The sequence below is a fragment of the Trichechus manatus genome, unplaced genomic scaffold, assembly GCF_000243295.1.
Source record: "Trichechus manatus latirostris isolate Lorelei unplaced genomic scaffold, TriManLat1.0 scaffold00059, whole genome shotgun sequence".
Taxonomy (NCBI): Eukaryota; Metazoa; Chordata; class Mammalia; order Sirenia; family Trichechidae; genus Trichechus; species Trichechus manatus.
In genome coordinates, this window is record NW_004443995.1 from 5,961,195 (window position 1) to 5,989,149 (window position 27,955).

Genomic DNA, 27,955 nt, shown 5'->3' on the forward strand with positions numbered 1-27,955 from the left:
CAATTTATTCTTCCTTCTCCAGCTTCTCGGACATCTATTCAGAGTGAACTCCATCGAGATAGGAGGTACGGTTATATTCATAATAGAGGACATATGTTCTGTTAATAATTTAAATAAAACTATGTTGTCAGTTAGCAAGTTAAATTGTTCTCATTCGTAAGCCATGTATTATTGTGTTCTGCCTCATCAAAACATTTCCTGAATTAATCTACAAGTTTGAATGATGATGATTTTGCTTGAGAGAAGAGACAATACAGGCCCGAAAATGTTCTTTTGCCTGTAATTATTTATTGGAGTCAATGTTAAAAAATGTTTATTAAACAACTGCTATATGTAAAGCATTGCTGTAAGTGCTTCTAAAGAATACTTTGTACGTCGTAGCTATTTAGTGAATGTTACATAGATAAATGGATAGATGACAGGGTAGGAAATTGAATGGAAGGGTGGAGGAAAGGAAAAGGCAGACAGGCTGGACAGACAGCTGGATGGATAAACGTCTGGTTAGAGGGAGGAGTAAGTAATGGTTAGATGGAAGGAAGAACCAGTCAGTGGGCCGATAGATGGTAGAATGGATGAAAGGATGGATGGACAAATAGAAGGATGGAAGGTAGATAGGTGGATAGATGGATAGATGGTGGATTGATAGATGGATGTTTATAAGACATAATCCCTACTTTCAAGTTCCTTACAGTATAGTGTAGAGTACTTAAGCATAAAGACTTTAGTGTCAGACAGAACCAAGTTCAAATCCTGGCTTCACTACTTTTCTACCATGTGACTTTGGACAAACTACTTGACCTCTCTTAACTTCTGTATCCCCATCTATAAAATGAGTCTAATCATACCTACCTCATAAGGTTGTCATAAGATTAGCATGTAAAGTGCTTAATGCTTATTAAATTGTAACTCATTATTTTTATTATTTGGTTAGACAAAAGCTATAAGCAGAGGTTCTTAGGGAAGGCAATTCAAGTGTAATTTAAGATCCTGTTCTACCATTTCACAAGCTAGTATGTGAGTGTGCAGGTTTTGATAATGATAGTGCTTTTTGATTTTTAAAATCTAATTTGGTTTTCCACGGAGTGCTATAGAGAGGCAGAGCAAGTATCATCATCCTTACAGGTCAGATAAGGAAACTGAGGCTCAGAGAGATTGATTGATTTGCTCAGGGTCACACAGTTGGTATTTTTTAGGAAATCAGGTTAAAGGTAAAATTTAAACATGAAAACGTAGAATTACGTTAAGAAAACAATGAAAGAAGACATCCCTAAGTCACTACTACTCCTAGTATTAAAGATTCATCATCAAATCATATATAAAACTGACCAGGAACACAGACATCTGAATTCTAAACACCTAAAGATAACTTTGAATTGAGGCAAAGATAACTTTGAATTGAGGCAGAGGTGGAGTGAGGCAGAACAGAATATTCTTTTCCTATGGTAATTTTTGTTTCAGAGTATGTGCTTTATAACAGCAGGAAGCCAAGCAATTCCATTTGACCAGTGCATCTTCCTACCTTAGGATATATTCGTGTTTGTACTGTAGGCCAAAGAACAGGATCCTGGAAAGAGAAGATTATATGGGCCTAAATTAGTCTGTAGGAGCCCCTGGGTGGTGCAAATGGTTAAGCACCCAATTAATAACTGAAAGGTTGACAGTTCAAACCTACCCAGAGGTTTCTCAGAAGAAAGGCCTGGCAATCTGCTTCTGAAAGATCACAGCCTTGGAAACCCTGTGGAGCTGTTCTACTCTGCACATGTGGAGTTACCTTGAGTCGAATTGACAACAGCTGGCAATTGGTGATTAGTCCTTATCCTTATCAACCCAGGCAGGGCTAAGTATACTCAGGGTACATCTCTAACTTTTTGAGGTCAAGGTCTTAGAGGATGACTGCCATTTGCCCCCTTGAAGCCTGTCTAGGTGCGCTGTTAGAGACAGCCAGGGCTGGACAGGTTATTTCTATGAATGCGGCAGTTCTTGCATACTTTTGTGAGTGATGGTGGTTTTATAAATCTTCGAGCATTTGCAGATAGACAATAGCTTGTTTCCAACCTGCAATACCTCACTGAGGCTTCTGTTTGCAGGCGCCCAGAGATCACCATCGTGGCAGCTGAGCCGCTGAGGCCAGCCTCTTGGTTCCCGGGAGCCCCTCCCCGAGGATTGGGGTTTCCCCCACCTTCTTCTGCAGGCCTGTGGAGGCCCAGTGAATTGGTTCCTGCTGAGGTGAATAAACATCACATTATCTCTTTCCATTTTATTTTTAAAATAAAGTTCAAAGATAAGAACAGTGAGACTTACGAGCACCTTGGCCATTTGCCAGAAGATGTCTAAAATCTGCATTCTTTATTTTGTAGCTCCCGCCTTCTTATGAGCAAGTCATAAAAGAAATCAACCAAGTTCAGGTTAACACTACAAATAATAATAATGCTGCTGCCGCTCCAAGGCACACTGTTACTTCTGCAACTCAGACGGACTTTTCAGAAGAAATAGACAACCACCTGCCTCAAAGTAATGCAAGTAATTTGTCCTTCCTGATCCTGACATACATCTAGGGAAGTAATCAGTAGACTTCCAGTCTTTAACATAATTTGCAATTTGTGCATAATTCATTGGACTCTGCTTCCCAGTCAGCATGATCACTGTGTGTGTTCTTTATTTGGGTATGCCATGATTATTATAATAGATCATTCTCACGAGTCATAGCCCCAACCGCCTGGGCTCACCCAAGTTTATAAAACAAAAGCATCGTCTGTTTAACTCTGATGCCCTCTGTTCCCATTGAGAAGGACGTTATGTTTAGCAACTAAAATTTGTTAAGATTCGAAGGGTGATTGTCCCGTTAGGCTTTCAAAGAGCTTTGTGTTAGGGCAGCAGAGATGAGAATAAGTTACTTTAGAAAAGTAAAACAAGAAATGTTAGAATTTTGACAACCAAGGAGAAATGGCTTATATGATAAATCTAGTGAGAATCAGAAATTTAATGGTGTTTTAAAATATTATATAATGAATATTTGTTATATGAACAAATATAACTTGAAGAATACTCCTGCAGGAAGCTCAGTATAAACATTTCCCCTATAACTCTAGAATTACTTTTTACTATTAAAGGAAATCAACATCCGTTTAATCCACATGTATGTTAAGAAAATATACTTATCTCCTGTTTTGTTTTGTTTTTCTTTCTTTTAAATTATAACATTGCAATTTCTTTTTGTCGTTTTGGTCTTGTCAGCACTACAGGCACCTCTCAAGCCTCTTCAGCCTTCCCCAGTGGTCTCACCCCGTGATCTTCCAACACATGTGGCACCTTTAATAGTCTTTGATATTTCCGAGGAACAGAAGTGTCCAGGAATCCCCAGCACTACAAAATGTCCAGTGCCAAGGCCAAGAACAAAAAGCAACCTCAGACCAGTCACCAGAAATACTCCCATTAAAGAGCAAAGTCACCAGAGGATTAGTGTCACAGCCACAGAAGAGACATCTTCCCCAAGCCGGCCCCAGTCTCTGTTGGACAATACCAACGACTTGGACAGCCAGGCAGTGATGAACATTATGAACACAGAACGAAGCCAAAATAGTATTGTCTCAAGAGTCAAAGCATTTGAGGGTCAGACAAATACAGAAACCTCAGGACTGCGCAAGAAACCAGAAGTTGTTCCCCGCACAGTCCCCCCAAGGCCTTCTGTTTCCTCAGGGAAACCCTCCGTGGCTCCCAAGCCAGCTGCTAACAGAGCTTCTGGAGAATGGGACTCCTGGGCAGAAAACAGGCTCAAGGTGGCCTCCCGGGAAGGGCTTGTCCCACGCCCTTCACCTCAAGAAGCAGGAAGCATCCCAGTAACCAAACCTGAATTGCCAAAGAAACCAAATCCTGGCCTTATACGAAGCGTTAATCATGAGATTCTGGGAGGAGGGCCCATGGCCGAGGGCCCTAACGGTGGGAAGAAAGTCCCAACTCCTGCTCCACGGCCTTTGTTGCTCAAGAAATCAGTTTCCTCAGAAAACCCCACCTGTGCTTTACTGAAACCAGTCACTGTTCCTCCTCGACTGTCAGTGGCATCACAAACCAAAGCATTCAGGTCACTGGGAGAAGGGCCTCTTACCAACCCCCCGGTTCCAGTTCTGCAAAGCACACCCCCAGGAGACATCGATCTTATCAGCTTTGATGATGATGTTTTACCCGTCCCATCAGGGAACCTGGCTGAAGACTCTACCAGTTCAGAGATGGTTCTGGGTGAGTAAAAATCAGAAGTAGAGGGGAATCTAAACTCATCATAAACTAAAAAACCCATTCCTGTGGAGTCGATTCCGACTCATAGTGACCCTATAGGACAGAGTAGAACTGCCCCATAGGGTTTTCAAGGAGCAACTGGTGGATTTGAACTGCCAACCTTTTGGTTAGCAGCCTAAGCTCTTAACCACTGCGCCTCGAGCACTTCATCATAGGATATTGTAAATGGTACTTACTGTTTTAGTTTTCAGTACATGAGTTATTGAGGTGTGTGTGTGCGTGTACGTGTGTGCTATGTGTGGGTGCATGGACAGATACGGAGGAACAGAGAGAGATAGAAACATGGCGCTGGCTGGGGGATTGAGACAGAGGGAAAGGAAAGTATGAGGTGGGGGAGATAAGACCGAGAGAAAAGGGGAAACCTGCACAGAGCAGAAAGAGAGTAAATACAGAAATGCAAAAGTTGGAAATTTGTATTTAATTCATTTCTTACTGTTACAACTCATTGCTGCTGAGTTGATTGCGACCCCATGTGATAGAGTAGAATTGCCCCACAGGCTGTAATCTTTATGGAAGCAAACTGCCACATCTCTCTCCTCCGGAACAGCTGGTGGGTTTGAACCACCAGCCCTTCAATTAGCAGCCAAGCCCTTAACCACTGTGCCGACAGGGCTCCTCAATTACTATTATAGGAGCCAGGAAAAAGCAGTCTGGGGCAATTGGAAATTCAGGTTTCACATCGAAAGGATCCAGGGCATTGGTGGCATGTGCCATTAGGAGCATGTAGGGGGAAGCTTCTCAAGATGGTGTCTTAGTAATGTTCAGGAGTAAGAACGCATACTCTGTTAAAATAAAAGTAAAGAGATTTATTGAAGGTTGAAAACAGTTCAAACCTGGACACGTCTGATCTCACAAAGTGAAACCAAATGCTCTAAAATGGTGGAGTTGCAGAGGCATATTTATGAGGTAAAACCAGGAAGCAGGAGGCAGGACAACTCTAAGTGGGGGCTTTACAGCAATTGGTTGGAAACACATAAGTGAGCTATTTGGATTGGCTAGTTTCCTAACTCATAGACTAAGTAGTTGGGGGTTACAGGGTGTCACAAGGTAATTGTAAGACATCTTTCTAAGAACATTCTGTTAAAAAATAGCTTGTTTTGGGTGAAACATTTCCTGAGGGCTGCTAGTTTGAAGGGATTTCTGATAAGGGTCTTGCCTCAAGACCCCCCCTTAGAACATTCTTCCCATATCTTTAGTTTAACCACAGAGAAAAACCTTTCCTTTGTTATGAACTTGAGTCTGTCTAAAGGTTAATGGTTGCAGGGGAGATAAGCAAAAGCTAAGATGGAGTGGGGGTTCAAGGCCTAGGCCAGTCATTCTGATTCTAGTCAAGTGCCTCCATTTTGGCGCTCTCACACAGTTACCTAGTGCCGCTGTAACACAAGTACTACAACTGGGTGGTTTTAAAGAACAAGAATTTATTGTTTCATAGTTCTGGAGGCTAGAGATCCAAATTCAGGTCGTCGGTTGTAGAGGAAGTTTCTTCCTTGTCTCTTTCAGCTTCTAGTAGCTGCTGGCAATCCTTGGCCGTCCTGGGCTTGTAGATTCAGCTGCCTCCTTCTTCACTTGGCGTCTTGCGCTACACGTGTGTTGTTCTTTTTATGACATCACTAAGAGGATGAGGTTTAAGGCCCACCCTATTCCAGTATTCCCTTAACCTAACAAAAGGAAACCCCTATTTCCAAATAAGAGTCCCATTCACAGGTACAGGGGTTAGGACTTCAACATAACTTTTGGGGGGACACAATTCAATCCCTCTCGCATGAGAAGTCATACAGTGGCCCCTGAGAGACTCCTCAGGTTGATCCAGCCCTACCCCACCCCCAGTGCCAGGAGCAGGGCCAGCCCTGGGGCGGGGGTGGGGGTGGGGGAGCACTCTGGCAAGAGCAATGCAGGGAGGGAGGACCTAGCCATATATTGCAACCATTTTTTTCTGTAATCTTCAGGGAACATCTTCCCTGGGGAATGCAAGGTTTTGTAAATAAAATACAGTGCTGTGGGTTTGCTGCCAAGATCAGGACAATTAAATTTCCCAAGAGGCAGATGGAGGGTGAGATGGTAAAGCTTATCTTTGATTTGTCAAACTAAGCTGCTCTCTTTGTCATTGATAAGATTCCTTTTACTGCTGTTTATGTATTTGGGGTAGAATTTGTGAACATATAAGCTTAGTAGTATTTTCAAAAGGTTAACTGTCATCTTATAGATGTTTAACATGGATCAAAATGGTACAAGCTTTGTGACTTCAAAACGAAAGTCTTCAAAGCACAGTTGTGTTTTAAATGATAGCAAATATTTATTAAATATTTATCAGGCACATAATATTGTAACTGGCTGTAGCTTGTAAACTAAAAAGACACACCTCTTGTCCACTTTTCAAGTCTTTGTTAATTTCATTTTCTTATTTAAACCTTCTTTTGTTTTGGTGTTAAAAGGTTCAGGGTAGGACAAGGAGGGGTAAATCCAACAGCAGCAAACAGTAGGAACGGGGGTGGAAATAGCACTTGCCAAAGATATATCACCTGCTAGAGTCTATGGGACTGAAAACTTGGTTAGGTAGTTACTGAGGATTTATTCTGTGTCATCAAGCAGATAATTACAGTCATCTTCAAAAAGGAAAGTCAACACTACACATTCAACATGAATACAGTTTCATGCTTCGTGCTCAGCCTTTTCTTATTTCTACCACCTCATTGCACCACACTTAATTATGGGGGCAGTCTTTTAGCAAAATGTGTAATTTACTTGCCCCACCTGACTTTAATCATTGCTCTTGACTATGGGGTTATACTGAATGAGCATTTTATCTTCTCTCCAAACCTGCTTCTCCTCCTGCACCTCACTTGATGACACCGTCACACATCACACATCCAGACATCCCTAGGGAAACCTAGAGATCACTCTCAAGTCTCCCTACCTTGTCACACAGTGACTAGCTGCTTGGACTTGGAGTCAGACAAGCCAGGGTCTACCTCTTAGTTGCTGGAAGACCTTGAGCTGTTTAACTTAACCTCACAGTGCCTTAGTTTCTTATCTGTAAAACATGATGATAATACTCCTCATAGATGTTGCAAGGAATAAATGTGATCATGCAGGAAAGCGCTATCATATTGTCTGAAACACAGTAACTGCTCATTCAGTAGTAGTTATCATGGTTAGAGTCCCTGGTTGGGGTAAACAGTTAACACGCTTGGCTGCTAACTGAAGGGTTGGAGGTTCGAGTCCATCCAAAGGTGCCTCAGAAGAAAGACCTGGTGATCTACTTACAAAAAATCAGCCATTGAAAACTCTATGGATCACAGTTCTGCTGTGTAACATGTGGGGTTGCCATGAGTTGGAATCGACTCAATGGCAACTGGTTTAGTTTCATGTTTGTTTTTATTATGGTTGGAGCCCCTGCGTAGTGTAAAGGGTTAACTCACTCAGCTACTAACCAAATGGTTGGAGGTTCAAGTCCATCCAGAGGTGCCTCAGAAGAAAGGCCTGGTGGTCTACTTCCAAAAAATTAGCCATTGAAAACCCTATGGAGCACAGTTCTACTCTTAACACAGGAGGTCGCCATGCGTTGCAATCAACTCAACGGCAACTAGTTTGGTTTGGGTTTTTTTTTATTATTGTTGGAGTCCCTGGGTAGTGCAAAGGGTTAGCTCACTCAGCTGCTAACTGTAATGGTTGGAGGTTTGAGTCCACCCACGGGCATCTTGGAAGAAAAGCCTGGTCATCTACTTGTGAAAAATCAGCCATTGAAAACCCTATGGAGCATAGCTCTATTCTAACCCACATGAGGTCACCATGAGTTGGAGTCTATTCAATGGCAACAGTTTTCTTTATTTATTATAGTTACTTCTTGCCCTTCACATCCAATTAGTTACCAACTCCTGCTGGTTTTACCTTCTGAGCAGTTCTTGGATCTGCCTTTTGTTTCCATCCCTCCTGCTACTGCCCCACTTAAGCCTTTTTTATCTCCTGCCCAGATTACTGCAGTGGCCTCCTAAATTGGCCATTGCTTCTGCCTCAGATCCATCATCCTTCACACTGTGCCTACCCAAGGGATTTTTCTAGAGTGCACACTGGACCTTGTCACGCCCCTGCCTATTGTCCTCCAGGGGCCTTCAGGATCACCTCTAAACCCTCTTCATGGGGAGGAATTTTCGTGTGTTTTTGGTTTTGTTTATTGATTTGCTTTGGGGCTTGGTGATTTTTTTGATCATATATCAACAGCATTGTCTTTGTAAATAACAGATGGTAATCTCCTTATGAAGCTTTGCCTAATCATCCAGACATCAGCCAGAAACTAGAATACAGGAGAAAGGAGAGACAATCACAAATACATCTTCCTTTTTCCTGTCCCTCACATATAAAGAAAATCTAGTAGAACAGTGTTCATGAAATGAAGTTGCCTTATTAATCTCAGAAAATACTGAAGCTATGAAAACATTGTAAAGATTAGAAAAATTATTAAAGGAAAACTCATAAAACAGGCAATTTAATATTGGATTCATTTCTTGAGTGGAATGCCTTCCAGGTTAATGTAATGGAGCTGAGACGTGTTAGCAATTCTTCACACCTTTACAAATCATACCCAATTGTCAAAGAAAAAGCAGAATGCGTCTGCTGTCAGCCCCATTACACAGACTAGAATAATAGTTTAGCAGCCAATTTCTGCTATTAACAGAACTCAAGGGAAAGAAATAACAGAAAGCAAGCCAGGGATGGTGAAACTAATTATGATGACAAGCACATTATTAGGGACAGGTAATGGGCAGAGAACTGCTTTCTCATCAGCCCGGTAATGAAGACCATGCGGATAGAGGTGTAGGGAGACCTGCTTGCTTGGCAGCAGGTGTAGAATAATTGGTGTTGGTGTGAGGTGCTGGAAGGAAAGTAGAATAAACATGGCAAATAAAAGTAGGGAGAAATGCCATTGACTTTCCTTAGATTTGGGTAGGAGATTCTCTTGGAGATGCTTTGTGGGTGTTTGTTTTTTGTTTTTTTGTTTTTGTAGAAGCAAGAGCAAAGAGTATGTGGTAGATGAACTATGGCGCTGAGGTTCTTAACCGTTTCTGGGTCTCAGACCCTTTTCAGAATCTGATGCAGTCTGCAAAACTTTCATCTCCCCTGAAAATAGCACTGGGGCACGTACATGGGCGCACAATTCAAGATACAATTTCCAGAGCTTCAGGGAGCCATTTTGGGCCACAGATTAAGGACTCCCACTGTGGAATACTGGAAATAACCTTAAATGGGCTGCTTAAATAAACTCTAGTACATCAATGAGATGGGCTGACACAGTAGCCACAACAATGGGCTCAAACAATATCAAAGGTAATGAAGATGGAGCAGAACCAGGCAACCAGGCAACGTTTTGTTCTGTTCTACGTAAGGTCGCCATGAGTTGGGGCTGACTCAGCGGCAGCTAACAACCACAACAAATACTATGGATCCCATCAGAATTGCAGACCACGTGCCAGCGTTACCTCTTACAAAATAATTAATTAGTGAGTCATCTTTCTTTGAAGAGCCGATCATAAGCAGAATGAGGCTGAAATAAACTGGGAGGGTTCTCTCTTGCAGTCTTTGCCTAAGAAAAAGAGATGCCTCCCCCAGTGATTCTTAGCCTGGTGATGAATAGAAATTAAAAAATAATAAAATAATGAGTGATGTTTCTAAACAGTTATATTATTCAGGGTTACAAAGTAGAAGCTAGTGATGATTAACTAAATAGGTTTAAGTTAGACAAATTCAGAAACGTGTCTGCATTTTTTCCTATTAAATAGAATCACTGGGGAATGGTATCAAAAAAAGCTTTAATTTTTCTAGTGATTTTATGCAAAATTGTAGAACCATTATTGCCTTGACAAAGCAACAAAAGAGATAAGAATTTTCATTATTTCTTTATGTTTAAGTGATTTTTATTTTGACTTGTTTGGCAGGGCGTATTGTAACTTTTTTATGATTGAATTTATTTTATTTGATTTTTTTTGTTACAAAAGTAACTTATTTGTGGTAGCAAGTCAGACAATACAGAGATTTAGTAAAGGAAGAACAAGAAAAATGTTAATATCCCTCCAGTCCATCTCAGTCTCCACAGTGACCAGTGTGAACATTGTTGTGTGTAACCTTTTACACTTTATATGCCAAACTGAAGCTTACAAACATATATACATATGTGGACTTTTTTCCAGTTTTTACAAAAAAAATTTTTATCATCCTCTACCCGTTACTCAGCAGTGTGTGTTTTGCATTTAACAGTGAGATTTTGTGGACTTCTCTTTATTTTGTGGTCAGTCCTTGGGTGACACAGACTACTCACCAAAAGGTGGTGGTTTGAACCCACCCAGCAGCACTGTGGAAGAAAAGCTTGGCAGTCTGCTTCGATAAAATTTACAGCCAAGAAACCCAATGGAGCAAGTTCTACTCTGTAGCATGTGGGGTTGCCATATGTCAGAATCAACACGACAGCAATCAGGTTCTTTTTTCCCCCTTAGGCTTTAGAGGTGGAAGTCTAACTGATTGTTTCCTCATGTCTGCCCCAAATTCCCTCATATGAGTGCATCACAGTTGAGTCCACGTTTTTCCTATTGATAGACATTCATATTGTTTCATCTTTATTTTATTTATTAATTCTACCATTACAAAAATATGCTGAAGTAAACATTCTCATAAACATTTTCACGCCTACTATTGTCTTTATTTCTGAAGAATAAATTTTCCAAAGTGGGATTACTGGGTTAAAGGTTATGAATATTTAAAGTTGTAACCATTACCAATTATCCAGTTTCCTACCTAACCAAAAAACCCATTGCCATCGAGTCGATTCTGACCCACAGTGACCTGGCAGTGCCAGAGATGGCGTTGGAAAACATAGTGTGCCATCCTTGCTTTAGACAATGCCCAGTTATTTCTGTTGTGGGGGGAAAAACCTTCCATGGAAAGACGTAAGAAATGAACTTCAGACTGTTGCTGGGGAGGGACGTGCCCATCATCATCACGATGGAAAACAGGCTTCTGGCTCCACCTTCTCCCTGAAGTACTGCACCTGTCCTCCCCACAAATCCCCCACAAACCCACACTCCTATGTGACTCACGGCTGTGCCACGACGCAGCCGGAGGAGCACTCGTGCTGCTCATTTGACTCACAGCCAGGGCAGATGATTAAACAGACCACTGCTGCCCAGCAGCCCCAGTGGTAGGACACCAAGACTTCTTTTCCTCACTGTATTGAGAAAGAGAAAAAAAAATTTCCAGGGATTTTCATAGTAGACTAATTACACATGATTTGAGTGCAAATTATTAAAGACCAGCTAGCTAATGGCTATAGCTCGCTATGCATCAGAGTTGACTCGACGGCAATGAGTTTTGGTTTTAATGGTATTAAAAATAAAAGACCAATAAATAAATAAAAGACCAAAAAAGAGAGAGTGAGTGGGGGCATAATGTAGTTAGAATGCTTTGAATGGTTGTATATTGTTAGGTACCATCGAGTTGGCCCCTTATTCATGGCGACCTCATGCACAAAGGAACAAAATGCTGCTCAGTCCTGCTCCATCTCCGTGATTTGTTGTGGATCAGACTGTTGTGATCCACAGGTTTTAATTGGCTGACTTTAGAAGTAGATCACCAGGCCTTTCTTCCTAATCCATCTTAGTCTAAAAGCTCCACTGAAACCTGTTCAGTATCATAGCAACACGCAAGCCTCCACAGAGAGAATTGTGGTGGCTGTGCCTGAGGTGTATTGGCCGGGAATCCAACCAGGTCTCCTGCATGGAAGGCGAGAATTCTACCACTGAACCACCACTGGCCGCATTTTGTATATAAGTAGTATAGATTCTACGCTGATTTAAATCCTTCAGGTTTCAAGCTAAATGACTAGACCACCTTTAACAACATAGGTGCAATCTGCCTACACTGTGTGCAGGATTTGGGGCAGGGTTTCCTGAGGCCAACTCTCCCACAGCAGGCACATGGTGAACGTCCCTGTGCCCCACCACTCAGGGGCACTGATTAGCCTTTTTTGTCTTTTCAGCCTACCTTGTCCATGCCTGCACTCCTGGGCTATCAGAGAGAGAGTGTAGGTGGTATTAAAAAAAAGAAAGAAAGAAACCCATTGCCGTCGAGTCGATTCTAACTCATAGTGACCCTATAGGACAGAGTAGAACTGCCCTGTAGGGTTTCCAAGGAGCGGCTGGTAGATTTGAACTGCCAACCTTCTGGTTAGCAGACAAACGCTTTAACTGTTGCACCACACATTGGTCCAGAATTTAATATGAGTTGGAAAACAATTTAAGTCACTTCATGTTGATGATTTTCTTCCCTCTCCACATTGTTGCTGTAGTTGCCATGGAGTCATTTCTGACTCATGGTGACCCCATGTGTGCAGAGTAGAACTGCTCTATAAGGTTTCCAAGGCTGTGACTTTTCGGAAGCAGATTGCCAGGCCTGTCTTTTGAGGTGCCTCTGGGTGGCTTTGAACCACCAACCTTTCAGCTAATAGTCGAGCGCTTAACCAATTGCACCACCCAGGGACTCCTCCCCCCTCCATACCCCTCCAAAAACATTATCAACTAATAACCAGTACCAATAACCAACAGATAATAGGTACCAAAGCAACTGTCAAAGCAGAAATGCCACTTGACAGGTGGAACACAGTGACCCATTATCAGCCTTAATCCTTTTCTTGAATTTTGGGTCTTTTTTCCAGCAGAAAGGACTGAGCCCTTAGAGAAGGGGCTAGAGGGTCAAGTCTCTGCAGCAGCAGCGAAGACGTGACCTGAAGATTCCCAGGAGGTCAGGGGGTCCAACAAGGGCTAAGGAGGCCAAGCAGAGGCAATGGCAGGGAGAGAGATGAACAGAAAGGAAAGATAAGCACAGAAAGAAAGATACCATGTTTCTGTGTTTGAATAAAATGTATGCCAAGATATATGGGGTCTTCATATTCTCTCATTTTGTCTAATATTATTTATAATACATAAACCATTTGGGGAGATCAGATTTGGTAATATTTGCAGTATTGGCCTTTAACATGTTTTTGTTGTTGTTAGGTGCTATCGAGTCGATTTTGAGTCATAGTGACCCCGTATGACAGAGTAGAACTGCCCCATAGGGTTTTCTAGGCTATAATCCTTATGGGAGCAGTTTGCCAGGTCTTTTCACTCCCAGAGCCGCAGAGTTGGTTCAAATCACCAACTTTTTGGTTAGCGTCCGAGCACTTAACCATTTTGCTGCCAGGGCTCCTGTGGTCTTTAACATAACTACCCCTTTTTATGTATTGGCACTGCTGTTTCCTGAAGTCCAGATTACATTATTCAAATTGGAATAACTATTAGAATACTTACGGTTCCGTTGTTGGAAAAACAGCCAACCAGTATCATTAATGGACACTACCCAGCCCCTGCCACACTCCAGTAATCTGCCTCCCTTTCGCCCACTCCTGAGGCTTCTCACCCTGCTCTGCACTTTCCTTTTTCCACAGTACTTCTCACCTCCTAACATACCACATAAAGCACTTGCCTATTATGTTTATGGAGCCCTGATGGCACAGTGGTTAAGAGTTTGGCTGTTAACCAAAAGATCGGCAGTTCGAATCCACCAGCTGCTCCTTGGAAACCCTATGGGGCTCTGCTCTGTCCTGTAGGGTTGCTATGAGTCGGAATCGACTCAATGGCACCTAACAACAATTATATTTATTGTTTATTGTCTCCATGTCCCCACTGGAACATAAGCTCCATGAGGACAGAGATCTTTGTTTTGTTCATTGATGTATTCCTAGTACTACATTAAAGAAAAAAGACAATTTCTTTCAGTAACAAAGTTTGGTAGTTATGCTTTTGTTTAAAATACGTTCTCTAAGCATATACTGTCCATTTTAAATAAGTCAGTTAAGATGGAGAAATCTATCCTTGCCCCAAAATTAAATATTTGAAGAGAGATGTGTTATCTTATTTCTGGGATAAGATGCTTTTCATTTTCATGTTATGGAAGTGTAATTTTACTGAACCACTCAATCTGAGACTGCTAAGCACCTGTGCCGTGCTGAGTAGGACCAGGGCCACTGGCGAGTCTGAAGTTGAGTCCTATAGTACAAGCACAAGGGACGTAAGGAAAAGGGAGTCCTTCCTTCCTGGGGTATCTGGGAGGCTTCAAGATGGGGGACAATTGGCTTTTTGTTCCAATTGCCCCTCATTTTCAGGCAAACACTTATGAAATGACTGCACACCAGTGAAAGATAGCTTCTACATAATTCAAGATTGCCCTGGATCTTTCTCGTCAGAGAGAAAGAAAAGCTGTGTGAATTATTTACAGAGCTCTAAGTTATTTCCTGTCATGAGCTCCAACTTTGTTTTTGTCTCTGCCAACTGAGATTTTGTTTATCCATGAACAGTTTTCCCTAGGGCATGAAAAATGTGACTCTTCAATTAAGAATGAGGCTTTTTGTTTGTGTCCGTGTTAACTAAAACATGCAAAATAAACTGTGTTTTTCGTTAGATCCCTTTCAGCTCCCCACAAAAACAGAACCAACAAAGGAACCAGCAGTTCAACCAGCATCCACCAGGAAGCCCACTGTGATTCGAATTCCAGCCAAACCAGGAAAATGTAAGCGCCTCTCCACTTCATTATTTGCCTCTCCAAGAACCTGGGAGGAATATATGCTAATTTATCAGTGTCAGCTTTTGAATTTATGTCTAATCTGCCACTTATCATTATTCGTGGTCAAGAACATTTAAGAACATAAAGAACTAATTCTTTAAAGACTTAGTACAGTAAATTGGATTTTGTTTCTCTTTAAGGTTGTCTTTAGGCAGAGAGAAAAGAAGGAGGCTGCCACTCAGAACAACTATAGTGTCCCATGTTAATGCTGCGGGTAAAGCTTTGGCAGGGAAGTAGTTGAAACTAATAGCAAATGAGGTTGTGTATTCTCAGGAGTATGTTTCTCCAGTCAGTATGATCCAAATATGCTTATGTATGAATTGTGTGAAGAGCATTAACCAAAAACTTTAAAAACATAACAAGATACAAAAATATTTTCAAAATTAGTGTAACATTACATTTTGATATACTTCTTTATGTGATTTTCTTGATGGTACAATAAATGAAATTTTGTAGGAGCTTTAAGCTTTTCAAAAAGAAATCGGATACTTCTTGTCAGGAGGAAGCAAAGAGGACAGAACTGGTGTTTTTTTCTTTTTTTTTTTTAGTTCCCAGAGATAATTAAAAATTGTGTATGTGTGTGTGTGTCTGTGTGTGTGGTGGTGGTAGATTCCACGCTTCTAGTGATCACACAACTTTCTCCATGGGCCTCTGGTCGCATTTATACCTGCAGTGCCTTTGCACAACCCAGATGCACCCTTGTCTAACAAGAGAATCTGCCTACTCCATTCCCCTGAACGGTACCACCAGTGTTTCAGTGCTTCACCTATAGCAACCCAGAGCTGTATTGCAGGCCTACCCTGAATGTCATATAATAATTGCTTTATTTTAAGGGTTTGGTTTCTTTATAAAGTATACCAAGAAGGATCATATTGATTTTAGTCTGTTATTAACTGTCGGTTCCCAGGCAAGTATCAAGAAGATTGAACTCAGTTGCTGTGAAGAACAAACAGGAGAAAAAAGTCAAGGACACCAAATTCTGATGGGTTCTCTTGTCTTAGGAGGTCATATGGTAGATTAGGTTAAACAACCAGTGGTGTTTTTTTTGACAGGATTATGTAGCTCACACATCAGTGAGATGATAGCTTATTTGGTTCTTTGACATATGAGCAGTTGCTTGCCTCTCTGCTCTTAACCTTGTTGAGTATTCTGGATTTTAGCAGGCATAGTGAGATACAGCAATAAATATTGTCAGAAGCTCGCGTGGGTTTTAAGTAATACAACTTCTGCACATGAATTTGCTCTCCTGTTGTGTCGGAGTTCCTCAGGTTTGATGATTCACTAGGAGGACTCAGCATATAGGTATTCTCATGATTATGATTTATTCAGCAAAAGGATACACAGCAAAATCTGCAAAGGGAAAAAGTGCACAAAGCAAAGTCTGGAAGAAACCAGACACAGGCTTCCAAGAGTTCTCTCCGAGTGGAATCACACAGGACACGCTTCATTCCCCCAGCAACAAGTTGTGACAACATGTGTGAATTATTGTCAACCAGGGAATCTCATTAGCAATTCAGTGCTCAGAATGTTTTATTAGTGGCTTCTTATGTAGGCACCCTGCCAGACGCGTTAACAAAATTCCAGACTCCCAGAAGGAAAGCAGGTGTTCAGCATAAACCACATTGTTTGCCCAAACACTTTAAGCCAGTGAGCCACTCTTATCAGTTCTGAGAATGGTGGGAGCTGTCCAAAATCCAATTCACAGACATTATCCAAAGGCCAACCTTAGAAGACCTTTCAAAGAATAGCAGTCTCAGGCCTGCTGTATCAACTCTTCTGCACACCTGTAAGCTGGATTAATTCTCCTGAAATCCTGAAAGGATATACTGAGGGAGTACCTTTAATTATTATCCTGACAGAGCTCCGGAAGCCATTTGAAAGTTGCATCTCTACTGCTAGATGTGAGAAAACTGAGGTGCCAAAACAGTTTTTAGAGAGTTATTTCTATTTATACCAAAAACCTGTTCCCTAGAGTTTTATTATTACAATTACTAAGCAATACATATATGCTGTGGAGGAAAAAGAATGTGACTTCTAGTGTCTGAGAACTAGGAAGGGGCAAGGGTTGGAAGGAACAGCTTTGTGATGTAAAACTCTTGGCTGTTCCTTTTTCTTTAATATTTTATTTAAAAAAATAAAATTGGAGACTTTGGAGAAAATAATACATAGCAAATTAGGTTCTCATTTAACAATTTCTGTACATATTATTCAGTGACATTTCACAGTGTGTCAGGACTCTCATTATTTCCACTCTGGTGGTTCTGATTCCATTAATCTAGCTTCCTTGTCCCCCTTACCTTCTCATCTTTGGTCTAGGGTACATGTTGACCTTTAGGTCTCATTTAGATGATTGTTTAGAGTACTCATGGGTGTTATTATTTATTTTATGAGCCACTCTGTCTTTTGGCTGATAGGTGACCTCTGGGAGTAGTTTGAGTTCTAAGTTTAAAGGGTGTCCCAGGGCAATAATCTCGAGGGTTCTTCTAGTCTCTGTCGTTCCAGTAAGTCTGAACTTTTTTAGGAATTTGAGTTTTGTTCTCCATTTTTCCCCCATTCTGTCTGGGACCATCTATCGCGTCCCTGGTCGGAACTGTCGGTAGTAATAGCTGGGCACCATCTAGTTCTTCTCCTCTCAAGGTAGGTGAGGCCGTGGTTTGTGTAGACTATTAGTCCTGTAGACTAGTTTCTTCTTTGAGTCTTTGGTTTCTTTCTTTCTCTTTTGCTCCAGTCTTGGCTGTTTGAACAGTCTGGCTCCTTTCTCTTGGTACCTGTTCCTTCTACCTGGACTATCCTTTTCCCAGATATCTGCATGGCTCCCTCCCCTACAGTTCCTTCAGGTCTTTGTTCAAATGCCACTTTTCTCAGTAAGTCCTTCTCTGTTCACACTGTTTAAAATTGGAAACACCCTTCTGCCTCCCTCCCACACACACACACCAGCTACTCCCTATACCCCTTCCTGCCATGAAGTTATTTCCTCTCTGCTTTCATATTGTTACCTTTATATGCTTCAGTATTTGTCACAATAACGTTAAGCCCAAATAATTCATTATTCCTTATAAAAATAAGGAAACTGCAACACAGAGAAAGTCTTCAAGATGGCAACTGAGCTGGGATGTCTCCGTGTGTGTCTTAATTCCCAGAGCAGCCCTGCCTCTCACTAAGAACACCTGCCTACATCATCGCCTTCGTAATAGCTGGCCTGAGCATTTTGCTCCCTTTGAGAGTGTTTTCCTGTTTATGGCTAAAACAGGAAGCCCTGACAAATCATCCTCTTGTTGTAGGTTTTTCATGTGAAATGGAAGCAAGGGATATTCATTTGAAAGAAAGAGAAGAATTCTCATTTCTTTTCAATGCCTAAGCCAAATAGTGTGGAAAAGGCAGCTTCAGCATGTCACCGTCATCCTCTTTTCCCATATTTTTGCACACAGATTTTAATTAGCTGTCACTAATTAAATCTAGTCATCTTTGTTTTCTTCTTTTTCAAATAAGCTGGAGGTGCCCTATCACTGAAGTAAGGATGTGGTTTGAGTATAAAGATATTGTTTATTAAATCAAGGGTAACTAAGCCTGTTGATCTGGAGCTAATGAATTAGAAAACATTTCATTATTTGGATGAGGGAGGGTTGGATATACCACCTATTAAGAAGCAATATGCTTCATTAGAAAGATCTGGCAATTACTAGCATAGGGTAGTTCATTTATTTTTTTCTCAGCCTCAGTTTCTTCATCTATAAAATGGGTAGGATATTATCTAGCATAGCGCTGTCTGATAGAACTTTCTATGGAGATGGATATGTTCTTTATCCGTTCTGTCAGATATGATAGCTATTAGACACATGTGGCTGTTGAGTACTTGAAATGTGGTTCATGTAACTGAGGAACTGAAAATTAAATTTTATTTAATTTTTATTAAAATTTAAGTTTAAATCACCACATGTGCCTATACACCAATGTACATTGCAGCACTTTTTACCGTAGCCAAAAGGTGGAAACAACCTAAATATCCAGGAATAGATGAACAGATAAACAAAATATGGTCTATATACACAATAGAATATTACGCAGCCTTAAAGAGAAATGAAGTTCTGATGCATGCCACAACACGGATGAACCTAGAAAACATTATACTGAGCGAAATAAGTCAGTTGCAAAAGGACAAATACTGTATGATCTCACTTATATGAAATAAACAAATATATAAGTTTTTGTTTGGAGCACATAGTTTATGTTAACAGTGGAGGAATATTTTAGAAAAGGATAGCAATAATGGTGGCACAACATGAAAAATGTAACCAATGTCATTGAGTTGTAAATGTGGAAGTTGTGTTGGCAGATATTTTGGTGTGTATATTTTCACCACCAAAAAAGAAAAAAAAATTGCTACATGTGGCTGGTCGCTAATGAACAGCACAGATCTAGCACATACATCTTGGTTGGAGAAATGTATGTGGATAAAGTGCCTAACTTAATGGCTGGCATCTAGAAGGTTCTCAACAAATGCTAGCTGCTCTTGCAATTATTTTGTACTGTTTTCGCTGTCTGTAAAACATTCAGTAAAACTAACTGATGTCTACTAACCCATCAGTTCCCTGAGGTTTGCTAGGAGCTCTTTCTCTTTTGCTTAGCTCTCCATTCTTTGTAAAGGTCTTTCTTGATAGCCGTTTTCCTGAGTAATCAAGTAGCAAACATTTCATCCTTTGGAATCCCCAAAGACCAGAAATTATTGATGAATTACTGTTTTTGCAGGTTTACATGAGGATCCACACAGCCCGCCTCCTCTCCCTGCTGAAAAACCCATTGGAAACACTTACAGTGCAGTATCTGGAAAACTAAGTAATGTTGACCGAGCCAGAAACTTGGTAAGTGGTCATTATAATCATGTAAGATTGAAGACCAAGCTATGTGCTAATTTTAAATATTCAGCTGAGATCTAAATTAGTTTACTACTGGTCAGATAAAAAATATCTTTACTACAAACCAATTTCCAAGCCCCATGTACATATTTAATGTAACGTTCAATATTTTAAAAATCCCTAGAGAGCAAAAGAATTAGGCCAATTAATTGCATTTCATTATAATTCTTCCTATACCAATGTAATGACATTGCCTTTTAAATAACACCATTAATAATAAGGCTATGGAAAATCTCTAAAAATCTTTAATATTTGTGGAAATAGCTTTTGTCAAATTGTCAGTGTTTATTTAAAATAACCAATTAGTGGCATAATCTTAAAATAATTACCATAAGAATTTGTTAACCCAAAATTTAAGGAGAAATTACTTTTTAAATTTAAAAAATATTGCGTTATAGTGCGCTTGTTAACAGATGGTGGTTAAAGAGTGTCTTAGTTATCTAGTGCTGCTGTAATAGAAGTACCACAAATGGGTGGCTTTAACAAACAGAAATTTATTTTCTCACACTTTAGTAGGCTAGAAGTCATCTGAATTCAGGGTGCCAGCTCTAGGGGAGGGCTTTCTCTCTCTGTTGGCTCTGGAGAAAGGTCCTTGTTTCTTCTGAGCTTCTGCTCCTGGATGATCTTCATGTGGCTTGGAGTCTCTCTTCCCACATCTCTGTTTGCTCGCTTTTCCTAATTTGCTTTTTTTATACTTCGTAGGAGTGACTGAAACCATAACCAAAAAAAAAAAAAAAACCAAACCCATTGCCGTCGAGATGATTCTGACGCATAGGTGACCCTATAGGACATAGTAGAACTGCCCCATAGAGTTTCCAAGGAGCACCTGGTGCGTTCAAACTGCCGACCTTTTGGTTAGCAAATGTAACCCTTAACCACTATGCCACCAGGGTTTCTACTCAAAACATACCCTACATTAATCCTGCCTTGTTAACAAAGACAACCCATTCCCAAATGAGATTGTAACCACAGTCATAGAGGTTAGGATTTATAACACATATTTTTGGAAGACACAATTTAATCTGTAACAAAGAGTTTTAAAATATATATTTTTATTTCAGTCTCCACACAGTGTCTTCATTTTTTTTTTTTAAGTAATTAGATCATTTACATATCCTTGATTCCCAAGTGGTAGATCTTTAAGGTTTATTTCAAAAGCAACCAATTCTTAAAGTCTTTGAACCAAATTTTTAGTTCAAATTTCATAATAGTTTTTACATTGTGCATTAACTATGTTTATTATACAGGCAAACTCATCAAATCATCTGGTGAAGAGAAATTTCTTTGAAGGAGACATTAAATTGAATTAGCCAATATCAAGTTAATGAGATTTTCCTGTAGGATGAATTAAATTTAGTGATCACTTATATTTTCAAAGTACTTGGTAGTAAATTTTTATTAAAACTGGGTTGGGAAAGCCCAAAAGAGGATAAGAGAGCCCAAACCATATTACTGTTGAATAGGAAAATCCCAAAATTCTAAGGAGGAAATGTTGCTTGAGAAAGTTACTGGCTTCTACTCTCGAAGGGTTGTAAAAGGGAGTGAGAGGGTGACAAAAATGCACGTATCATTCATTAAGTGGCGTAATGGGTTTTGTGAACTATAAAGCTCTATTGAAATATTAGGCATTATTATATGTGGGAAGCCCTGATGGCGCGGTGGTTAAGAGCTGTGGCTGCTAACCTGAAGGGTTGGCAGTTTGAATCCACCAGCCGCTTCTTGGAAACCCTGTGTTCTACTCTGTCCTCTAGGGTTGCTGTGAGTTGGAATGATGGCAACAGGTTTGGTTTGGTTTCGGTTTTTATTTTTATTATGTGTGGTGTTAAGCAGATCCTCAAAGCAATACTCATATTTTAGAAAAACAAGAAAAGGAGGTTAGAATAAACAAAACCATCTGAAAGATACTATGTTCATTATTGTGTATCTTATATAAAAAAACGTGGAAAATCCTGTCTTGCACTGTTGACAAAGAGAGTCAGAGCATTCTGTCCACATGGAGTCTGAAGGAAGGAGAGATGAGGAAGTAGACCTACAAGTTACGTGATGTGCCTGAGATCCCACGTATAGGTTTCCAGGGCCAGAAAGTCAAATCTGCGCCTGAGAAATTCCTTTTATTTGAGAATGGCAGTTCCTGAATGAATCTTAGACGAGAGACCATGAAGAATACTTCGCCATTCCAGTGACCCCTGAGTGTAGGCCAACTATGTCTCCTGAGGAGGCACAGAACAAACACCCGCTAGTGTTTCTGCTGCCTTGAGTGCCTGGGAACTTTCCGTCCCAGGACAAGAGGGCTGCAGTTGCCAAGCCTCACTTTCTTCACTTGAATGACGAGGGACTCCAGGGTGAGGAACACCGGGAGCCACTGCAGCTGTTCCGTCAGCAGGAACAGACACTTTTGTGTGCCTTTGTGTGCTTGCTTGCCCACTGTTGGAACCCAAGATTCCCAAGGCATTCCCCAAGGAGACTGCCAACAGTTGCAGGAAGAGAAGTGGGAGAAGCTGCCCAGTCAATAAGGAATCAAAGAAACAACCCCTAAGCCAGCTGATAAGAAGCATGTTCTGTAAATGGAAGAAAGGCAGTGCCTGATCCTGAATTCAGGATGTAAGAAATAGTCCCTGTTTCTTGAGACAGAGAAGAAACATCTGGGGAGGCTGGTCAGTAATTAGAACAGATAAAAGTGTGGTCTCGTGAGAAATATCTGTCTTTTGAAAATACTCCCCAAAAGTGAAAATTATTTTGAAATTACATAGAATATAAGAAATCATCCCAACGCAGATGAACAAAAAGATGGCATCTTTAGGGACTGTACAAGCAGAAAAACAAACGTCTTCTGGAACTAAAATGCTTATCCAAACACATTAAAAGCCAAAAGTTCAGGGATGTCAAAGCTAGAGAAAAACTACCAAAAAGCAGTGCGAAGAGGGTCCAAGTTATGTGTAGAATATTGAAGAGGAAGAAGCCCCTAATCGGTAGTCTTCCAAAGACTATCGGGAGAACGTGGGCACAAACCCAGACCTGAGCAAACACCAAGACAGTGGCTCCTACAGGAGCCCTGATCTGAGTATCTGAAGCTTGTCAGATACAGCAGTGCTTTTCACGATGTGCCAAACATCCCAGGGAAATTGAAGTATACTGCTTCTTTTTTTTTTTTTTACATTTTCTCGTTGTAGAAAATTGGGAAATTAAAAAAGAAATTCAAGATTCTTCATAAAAATGTCACCACCCAGAGAGAACTACAGCTGCTATTTGGTACAAAATTAGTATCACACTGTATTTGTTATACTACATCATTAATACCTTTCCATGTTGAATGTATTAAGAGCTCAGCTGCTAACCAAAAGGTCGGCAGTTCAAATCCACCAGCTGCTCCTTGGGGGAGCTTGTGGGACAGTTCTACTCTGTCCTGTAGGGTTGGAATCGACTCGATGGCAATAGGTTTGGTGTTTTTGGTTTATGTTGAATGTATACATCTTTTTTTTTTTTAATTTACCCTTAATTATTAGGGTATCTAACAACAGTAATAGAGCCCTGGTGTCACAACAGTTAAGCGTTCAGCTGCGAACTGAAAGGTTGGTGGTTCAAACCCACCCAGAGGCTCCAAAGGAGAAAGACCTGGCAATCTGCTTCTGGAAAGGCTAAAACCAAAAAAACCTATTGCCATGGAGTCAATTCTGACTGCTGGTGACCCTGTAAGACAGAGTAGAACTGCCCCATAGGATTTCCAAGGCTGTAACTCCCACAGAGCGGCTGGTGGGCTCAAACCCAACTTTTGGTTAGCAGTCAAGCGCTTAACCACTGTGCCACCAGAGCTCCTTCCGCCAGAAAAATTACAACCAAGAAAACTCTGTGGAGCCTTTCTACTCTGTCACATGGGGTCGCTATGAGTCCGAATTAACTCAGCAGGAAGTAACAACAACAACTTTGAGAGAAGAGCATTGAAAGTTCCTGCATGTCGGTTAGAGCTTTTTGTTTGTTTGTTTTAATATTAAAAATGGCCAAAGAATTAAATGAGTTTTTCAAATGTCATAGCAGTACTTGTCAGGGGGAAAACAGGCAGCAGTGTAATTATAAGACATGGATGATATTCTGGAATATTGCAGGGTTTATAAACTGGTGACTTGCTTCGCTACATTAACTGAACCCATTAATGAAACCAAGTTTTAAGGGCAAACTTAATTTGTTTTTAAAAATCAGATTTAAAAAAAAAATAACTGAAGCATGTTTAGATGATTGCAGTTATTGGCAATTAACCATTTGGTGTTTCAGGAAAAGTTGTACATACTCGGTATGAATTAAAAACTGTGGAAGTGAATTTTAACTTGTTTATAAGCTGAGAAAGAGGGAAATAGTCTGAATTAGCCAAAGATTTCCAAGCTATAGTTAAACCCCTTAAATATATAGTTAATATATAGTTAAAATGCAGTGTAATTTTAAAAGGCTAGCATTTTTCCTGTTATGAGGTCTTGAAGAAATACTATTCTTTGAGTGTCAGTGTTGCGGACTTAGAAAGTAGGAAAGGTACGAAAAGGAGACTTGATCAGAATTAGAAGAATGTAACGAAGACTTTTTCACCAAAAAAAAAAAACAAAAAAAGGAAGTTTTGGCTTTAAGAGTCTATAACTTCCCACTCAGCTGAAGATCTGAAAATACTTTCCATGTATTGTACTTATTTAAATAGCTCAGTTTGAATCCTTTCCCCTAGAGAAATCTTCCTATTGATCTCTACACCTCCAGTGTCTTTGGTCTCCTCTTCCAGTTCTCCCTGCCTTTTATTTTTCACATTATCTTCCTTTACTCTTTCCTTCTTTCCTACAAAACACTTTCTCCCAGCTCATCTAACCCCTTTGAGATAAAGGTATAAGCCTCTCTTCTTTCTTGGGCCTTTTCTTTTCCCACTCACATGCTATATTAGTTTCCTAGGGCTGCCTTAATAAACTACCACAAACTAGGTGGCTTATAAGAACAGAAATTTATTGTATCACAGTTTTAAGGCTAGAAGTTCAAAATCAGCATATCAGCTGGGCCATGTTATTGTTAGGTGTCTTCGAGTCATCTCCAAGTCATAGTGACCTTGTGTAAAACAGAACGAAAAGTTGCGCGGTCCTCCACCATCCTTACAATCATCGCTATGTTTGAACCCATTGTTGCAGCCATGCCAAACCAAACCTGTTTCCATCAAGTCCATTCTGACTCATGGCAACCCCATGTGTTACAGAGTAAAACTGCTCCATAGAATTTTCTTGGCTGTAATGGTTAAGCGCTCCACTGCTAGCCAAAATATTGGAGATTCAAACCCACCCAGAGATGCCTTGGAAGACAGGCCTGGCAGTCTGCTTCCAAATAGGCCACAGCCTTGAAAACCTTATGAAGCACTTCTACTCTGCACACATGAGGTCACTGTGAGTTGGAATTGACTTGTCAGCAACTAACAATAACAATAGTCTTTACGGAAGCAGATCTCCAGGCCTTTCTTCCATGGAGCTGCGGCTTGGATTTGAACCACCAACCCTCCAGTTAGCAGCTGAGTTAACCTTTAGGTTAATAGTCAAGGGCAAATCATTTGTACCACCCCTCTGAAGTCTCTAGGGAAAGATCCTTTCTTGTCTCTCCCAGCTTTTGGTAGGCCCAGGAATTCCTTGACTTGTAGATGCATCTTCACATGGCCATTGTACCTCTGCTTCTCTGTCTCTTCTCTTTGATAAGCTCACCACTCAGATTGGATTAAGATCCACTCTATTCTAGTATGACTTTACATTAACTTAACTGATAACATCCTCAGAGACCCTATTTCCAAACAAGGCCATGTGCACAGGTACAAGGGTTAGGATTTCAACATATCTCTTTGGGGTACACAATTCAATCCATAATACATGCCTTCCTTTCAGGCTCTCCCTTAAGCTTCCTTTATATACCACCTTATGAGGTCTTGAAGAAATATTATTCTCTGGGTATCAGTTCAGGGAGCCCTCGTGGTGCAGTGGTTAAAGCACTTGACTGCTAACTGAAAGATCAGTGGTTCGAAACCACCTGCGGCTCTGTAGGAGAGAGATGTGGCAGTCTGCTTCCATAAAGATTTACAGCCCTTTAAGACCATAGTCTCATGGGACAACTCAAGTCAATTGATGTAACATAGTTCACAAAAATCATGATCTGCATCCTAGTGAAAGGAGTAGCATCTGGGGTTTTAAAAGCTTGTGAGCAGCCATGTATGACACAACTACGAGTCTCCTCACCAGGAGCAGAACAGTAAGAAGCTAACCAAAAGCTCAGAGAAGAAACAAGTCTACATGAGCTACAACCTCATCTACCCTGAGACCAGAAGAACTAGCTGGTGCCCAGCTACCACCATTGACCATTCTGATCAGGGTCACAATATTTGGTCCCAGATAGAATGGGAGAAAAATATGGAGCAGAACTCAAATTCTTATTTTAAAAAAAAATGTCAGATGAACTGGAACTGTAGAGAACAGAGGACTCCCTGAGACACTGTAAACCTAGAACCAAGCCTATCCCCTGAGATCACCTTTTAGTAAAATAGCAGAGTGGCACATGAAATAAAGGATATTACATGCAAGATCAGTGCTCTACTTAAAAACCATCAGTATGAGACCAAAAGATTGACAATTACTCAAAAGCAAAGATGAGAAGATAGGGGGCAGGGAAACTAGACTACTGAAAATGGAACAAACAGCACACAGTTAAAGAGAATGTTGACACATTGTGATAAATATAACTAATGTCTCTGAACAATTTGTGTGGAAATTGTCAAATGGGAACCTAACTTGCTGTGTACACTTTCACCAAAAACTCAATAAAATGTTATAAAAAAAAGATTTACAGCCTTGAAAAACTCTATGGGGCAGTTCTACTCTGTCCTATAGGGTTACTATGACTTGGAGTTGACTCGATGGCAGTGGGTTTTTGGTTTTTGGTTGTCAGTTCAAAATAACATTAAATAAATAAACCATCCAGTGATAAGATCTACCTGTTCAAAACAAATTAGTAACTACTTCACTTATTATGTTTTTAAACTAAGGAGCAGCACATGTTTTATGTGTTATCATGGGATGAATAAAGACCTTATCTTTTTTTTTTTTTAATTCCCTATGGTGCCTGTTTAAATTGTTACTGTGTAATTTATCGTGACTTAAATTAAACATCATCCCTTAATATCTTATGAATCCTCTGGGTGCATAACTATGCAGGGCTGTGATCCACAGCAGGAGACCTCTTGGCCTTTTCATTTGTCTAGATAATTCATTATTTCATTAGTAGATAATTTAGGTGGGAATAGATAGAATTATTATTGTTGAAGACCAAAAGCTCTTTTAAGCTACTTTCTATAACCGAGCTACATTTCCATTTATAGATTCAGCCAAAAAGTTGTCCAAAATGTGTCTGGACAAGCTATTGCTTCAGAGTAAACTTAACAGAAAACATTCTTTGATATTAGCAGGAATCTGATTACGCTGGTCAAGCAGGAAGTTCTGTGCCAGGGCCCCCCAGGTTGCCACCGAGGTAAGTAAGTTAGTGAAACTTAGAAAAATGAATGATGTGCCAGAGACCCGACTCTCTTTTCTCTCACCAAGACTGAGTTTTGGCCTTCGATCTTCTTTTAAAGCTATATGAGATGTATTAAGCTGACGAATTTACACAGGCCACCTGCCCTTATTCTGCTCCCGACAAAAGGTTGTAGAATCTCTGCTCCTTTTTCCTGTTAACACAGTCCAGAAACAGAGCACAAGCATGGGTCTATATTCCAGTTGCCATCAAGGCGATTCCAACTCATGCCGACCCCATGTGTGTCAGAATGGATTAAAATAACAGAATCCATCAATATGCTGTCTACAAGAGCCACACCTTAAAAACAAAGACGTAAATTTATTAAAAATCAAAGGATGAAAGAAATATATCAAGCAAACAGTTACCAAAAAAGAACAGGAGGGGAAATACTAATCTCAGTTAAAATAGACTTTAAAACAAAATCCCCACGTGTGTCAGAATAGAATGTGCTCCATAGGGTTTTCAATGGCTGGTTTTTCAGAAGTAGATCGCCAGGCCTTTCTTCTGAGGCATGTCTGGGTGGACTCAAACCTCCAACCTCTTGG

The 27,955-nt window shown here is 40.5% G+C and overlaps 1 protein-coding gene across 1 annotated transcript in view; it reads left to right on the forward strand.

The window, feature by feature from the left end:
* Positions 1–2,101: 2,101 nt before the first annotated feature.
* SH3D19 (SH3 domain containing 19) overlaps positions 2,102–27,955 on the forward strand; it is a 52,358-nt gene continuing 26,504 nt past the window's right edge. Inside the window, exons 1-6 of the mRNA XM_004378827.2 lie at positions 2,102–2,226; positions 2,358–2,511; positions 3,235–4,233; positions 14,773–14,880; positions 19,681–19,793; positions 27,304–27,365. Of these exons, the coding sequence (XP_004378884.1) occupies positions 3,546–4,233; positions 14,773–14,880; positions 19,681–19,793; positions 27,304–27,365 (971 nt within the window). The 5' untranslated portion in view covers positions 2,102–2,226; positions 2,358–2,511; positions 3,235–3,545. The remainder of the gene's footprint in view (positions 2,227–2,357; positions 2,512–3,234; positions 4,234–14,772; positions 14,881–19,680; positions 19,794–27,303; positions 27,366–27,955) is intronic.